This window comes from Arachis duranensis, chromosome 7 (genome assembly GCF_000817695.3).
Source record: "Arachis duranensis cultivar V14167 chromosome 7, aradu.V14167.gnm2.J7QH, whole genome shotgun sequence".
NCBI lineage: Eukaryota > Viridiplantae > Streptophyta > Magnoliopsida > Fabales > Fabaceae > Arachis > Arachis duranensis.
This window is the reverse complement of record NC_029778.3, coordinates 13,487,374-13,492,322: the sequence shown is the minus strand read 5'-3', so window position 1 is coordinate 13,492,322 and position 4,949 is coordinate 13,487,374. Positions and strand designations below refer to the sequence as shown.

At 26.8% G+C, this 4,949-nt stretch overlaps 1 protein-coding gene across 1 annotated transcript; it reads right to left on the bottom strand.

Moving 5' to 3' along the window:
- Positions 1 to 3,998: 3,998 nt before the first annotated feature.
- On the bottom strand, positions 3,999 to 4,573 carry LOC107457861 (uncharacterized). Its single transcript, XM_052251500.1, has 2 exons — positions 4,151 to 4,573; positions 3,999 to 4,061 (listed from the first exon to the last, which is right to left on the bottom strand). The coding sequence occupies exons 1-2, from the start codon at positions 4,571 to 4,573 to the stop codon at positions 3,999 to 4,001; spliced, it is 486 nt and encodes a 161-aa protein (XP_052107460.1).
- Between the last annotated feature and the right edge of the window lie 376 nt (positions 4,574 to 4,949).

Genomic DNA, 4,949 nt, shown 5'->3' with positions numbered 1-4,949 from the left:
TCACAAAATAAATAGTATATATATATATATATATATAATATGAAAACTGGTTATCATATAGCACAAAAAGAAAAGTAATAAGACAAATGCTCCTCCAGCTACAAGTAATAACAAGGTTCTTTGAAAATAAATTTAGGGAAATCATTTATCACAAAAAATAGATGTTTTTTTTAAAAGCATCGCATGACATTATTTCAGTTTTTTTTGCGAATCTATATAAAAAGAGGGCTCAGTTATTTGTATATTAGAAACCAACGTGTGTTATTCAATGATATTTGGAGAGCAATGTGTATTACTCTACTATGGGCCTGCTTTAAATTTTTGAAAGAAACAAAACGTTGAAGACGTTTTGTGGCAGAGTGATTTTTCTTTTATAATAAACTAGGCAAAACGGCATCGACGACTTGATTAAATTTCTTTTAAAATTTTGTAGGAAGAAAACGTCAGTGATGTAATGTGTAAACTTTTTTTTTAATTTTATTTTAAGCAAAACGTCAACGACGTGTTGTAAATTAATTTTTTTTAAATGAAAACGTCAGTGACGTTTTGTTAGAATATATATTTTTAAAATATTTTTTGGTGAAAACGTCGTTGACGTATTGCAAAAAAGTAAAAACGTTAGTAACGTTTTGTGAAAACGTGAGTGACGTTTTGTGGTGGAGGAAATAAAAAAATATAAAAGTAACTATAAAAGAAGTTCTGGATTGTGTTAAAACGCAAAAATAGAGTATGAGAGTAAAGTTTAAGTGAAGTAATGAGAGCTTTGTTCTACAAAATGTGGTCAGTTTGAGAGTGAAAAAAATTTGTGAGTGAGTGTGATGAGTGTATGAAATGGAGGGTTATATTAGTTTAAAAATATATTATAATGGTCAGATTTTATCTCATACACATGAAGGTGTGAGTTTTTTATGTGAGAATCCATGTGTTATTGTTGTTCCTCTGTCAATAACATATGAAGGACTTAAGAGTATACTTTCTCAAAGTGTAGATCATCAAGTGCAAAAAAGAGTCATAAATATTCTGTATAGGCAGTCTGTGTTAGTATTTGGTGGTTTTGGCCAATTTCAAATAATGCATGTGACTGATGAAGATAGTATGCAAAGAATGTTTTTTACCTATCATCAAACTAGAGCACAGACCTCACTTATTGAGTTGTATATTGAGTTCGAAGAAATCGATGATGTTGACTTTCCAGAACCCAACATAGACTGAGTGGGTTATAATACTGAAAGCGATGAAGAGTTTGAAGGTAATATAAGGCTTTGGTTTAGTTGTGGTGAATGGTCCCCAATATGGAAGTTGCCGTTTTGTTTTGTGGGTTTCTTTATTTTTGGTGAGGTAAGGTTGATAAGGATGGAAGGAGACATTTTGTGGTAGAACTGAAGAGAAGATGAAGAAATGAAAAAGAGAAGGGATTAAAAATCTTCACGCCGGTGAGAAGGAGATATTTTCTCCCACGTGTTAACCATGCATACATAAAACGTCACTGACGTTTTGTACAAAACATCGCCGACGTTTTGTTGAAGAATGAAATTGACGTCGCTGAGAAAACGGCAACGACGTTTTTCTGTATTCCCACAATGGCGTTAAATACGTATTTTTGGCCATTTCAGTGGATAACACTAACATAGGCTCAATATTAAAAATAAAAAACTCTAAAAAGAGAATAGCTAATTTATCCTTATATAAAAAAGAATGAATGAGTTTGGGGCGGGTAGTGTGGGAGCATGGAGCGGATTTGGGTTTTGAGTTTTTACTCATGTCAATTTTTTTCTACTACCTTCTTAAATGGGTTTAGAGAAGAAGTTTATACTTCACATACTGTAGCCACATTAAAATAAATTCTAATTTGAAAAAAACAACAATAAAAAGAAAAGGATGGACCCAACCCAGTTTCCATTTTAAAGTTTTGTACTAGGCCTTAGTAAAGAAACCCAACCCAAAATATATCTAATGTTTTTTGTACATGACCCTAGTAAAGAAAAACAACTCTTTAATTGGCCAGCGGGTGGTGGCAGATCTTCTATTATTGTACTCTGTCTTTTCTATTTTTTTTTATTTTGTTTCTATTTATTTAAGTTTTATAATTTTTTATTATAAATTTTATTATTTTTATCTCATATAATTTAATTGATCATAATTTTTTATGTGTTGAATCTTTTTAATATTTAAATTATATTTTTTTGTATTTAATTTTATTTCTAACTTAAAAAATTAAATGATAAAATAACATTGATATAAATTGTTGTGCATTTTTTTCTTTATTTTTTTTTGGCTTACCTTCCTTTTTTAGAAATTATGAGTAATTATATATAATAGTATTTATGTATAAAAGGTAAATATAAATTGTATCCTAACTTTTTTTAGTAAAATTTTTATTATCTATCTCAAAATAAAAAAATATTATAAATTATTTTAAACCATTGAACCAATAAATGTGTCATTATTATGAACATCGATAGAATTTAAAAAAAATTATAATTATTCGAATATATTAATTCTTTTAGTCAAATATTACCTTAGATTTGTGTTGGACAAATTTATATGCTTATTACAATAGTTAACGCTTTGGATTAAGATAAAAAAATAGATTGAAGAATTGGTTAAAAAAAAATAGTATTTTGGAAGAGTTTGAAAATAAAGCATTTGAATATTGGATAACTTTTAATTGTGTTTGTTCCTATTATTTTATATTTTACTATCTTTTGTTTGAGATTTTTTAATATTGTTTCTTTATACTTTGGTATTTTAAAAAACTTTTTTTGGTTTAATATATTTATTTTTTAGTCTAGTAACAATTTCATACAAAAAATAATATTAAATTAAACATAAATTAATCTCAAATTAAAAAGTTATATTAATTAATATAAATATTACTTGATTTAATTTGATTTAATTTATTCACACTTCAATATAGTTGATTGAAAATGAATGATAAATAAACATTAAAAAATAATTAAAAAAATAGAATGTTTGTAATTATTTTAAAATAGATAATAAAATAAATTATAGGTAAAATAGATACTGAAATAAATTTTATGGTACTAAATTTATTTAAATTATAAATATAGTCTTATAAATAGTAACTTTGTATAAGGAGATTGTTAATAAAATTTTATAATCTCTATACTTATACCTATTTAATTTGTTTCATATATTTAATTTTATTCTACTTTGTATAAAAAATTGAGGCTTGCCTTCTGTAATTAATTATTTAAAAAAATAGTGAAATAAATTATATGGTATAATAAATTTTAAATAACCAATAACGATAACATATATCTTAATAATATCTTAAAAAAATAATAATAACATAACAATAAAAATAAAATTATAGATTAGTTAAAATAAATAAATAAATAAATAAATCTTATTTTAAATTTATAAAATATTCCTAAATAATAATGATATATAAATAATAATTCAAACTGAGTTGTCTTCGTTTATTGGAGCTAATAATTACGAACGGGAAATTGATGAAGATCACAAAGTAGGTACCTTATTTCTTTATTATATCAAGTTTATTTGAACCTAAGAAACAAGAAAATAATTCTTGTGAAAATACTTTTACCCTTTTCAAGTACTGTAATCAAGTCGAATTAGATCAATTGAATTTTAATGATAACTAGTGTATAAACCCGTGCTCAGCACGGGAAAATTTATAAAAGTAAGAAAAAAAATTTATATGCTTCGATACTTAAAACAAAAATATAAAATAATTATTATTTTAAAAAATATATAAAATTATTATCAAAATCAAAGTTTAACTTAAAAAAGGGAGTAATAATTATTTTATATTTTTTAAAGTAAAATAATTATACACTAATACATAATTTAAAATAAAATTAAAATATTTACATTAGAATACTATTTTTTTAAATACTTTTTTATAAACAACATTTATTTTTTCAAAGACTTCTCTATAAACAACATTGATAGTTGAATTTGCAGACATTCCTACGTGATTCATAAGTAAAACTTTTAAACCTCTCTTACTCTTAACTCTTGAAAGTGCCACATATAGTTGGCCATGTATAAAAACTGGTCTGAGCAAGTACAATCTAACATGAGATAAAGTTTGTCTCTGAGACTTATTAATTGTCATGGCAAACGATACTATTATGGGAAACTGTTTTCGTTGGAATCTAACTGGGACGGTTTCATTTGTTGGTACCATATTTATTCTTGGAATCAAAGCAATATGACCAACATTGTTACCCTTTAAGACTTCACATTCTATGACATGATTTCTAAGCTTCCTAACTTGTAGCCTTGTACCATTACAAAGACCACTGGATTGGTCAATATTTCTCAGTAACATCACCGGAACACCAATCTTGAGTATTAATTTATGTGGAGGCAAACCAGAACAATTTATGCTATTCAGTAATTCAGAACCATAGAGATCTAGTTGACTCTCCATATTCCCTTCATCCATACATATGGAATCTGAACTAAGATATAATTTTTCCCCTCCAGGAATGATAGCCATCAGATGGTTGTTGACCTTTTCAACGATGTCTAATGTGGAAGCCAGTATAGTTCTTGCTTTGAAAAAATCCTTTGAGGACATGTTTTCCAAAATATTTAGATAAGAAAAATGAACTAACTCATCAAATGCCTGGTCCGAAGAAGGAATAACAATATCTCCTAGAAGACATCCATATTGTCACCTATTAGACCATCACCAACTTTCAATAATCACTCACCAAATTGCTCTGTCTCATCTTGATCTGAAGCAGTCGTCCCGACAGAGAGTCTCATATTTTTTGTTAGTTTGAGCACCTGACAAAACTTTCAAAGGTAAGACGAATTCACGGTTGAATGAACGATATCTTGTCTCGATCCTCGTGGAATAACAGGAAAAATTTATCTAAAGTCTCTACCTAGTACAACCACTTTTCCTCCAAAGGAAAAATCTTTGCTATATGTTGGAGAACACCTCATGA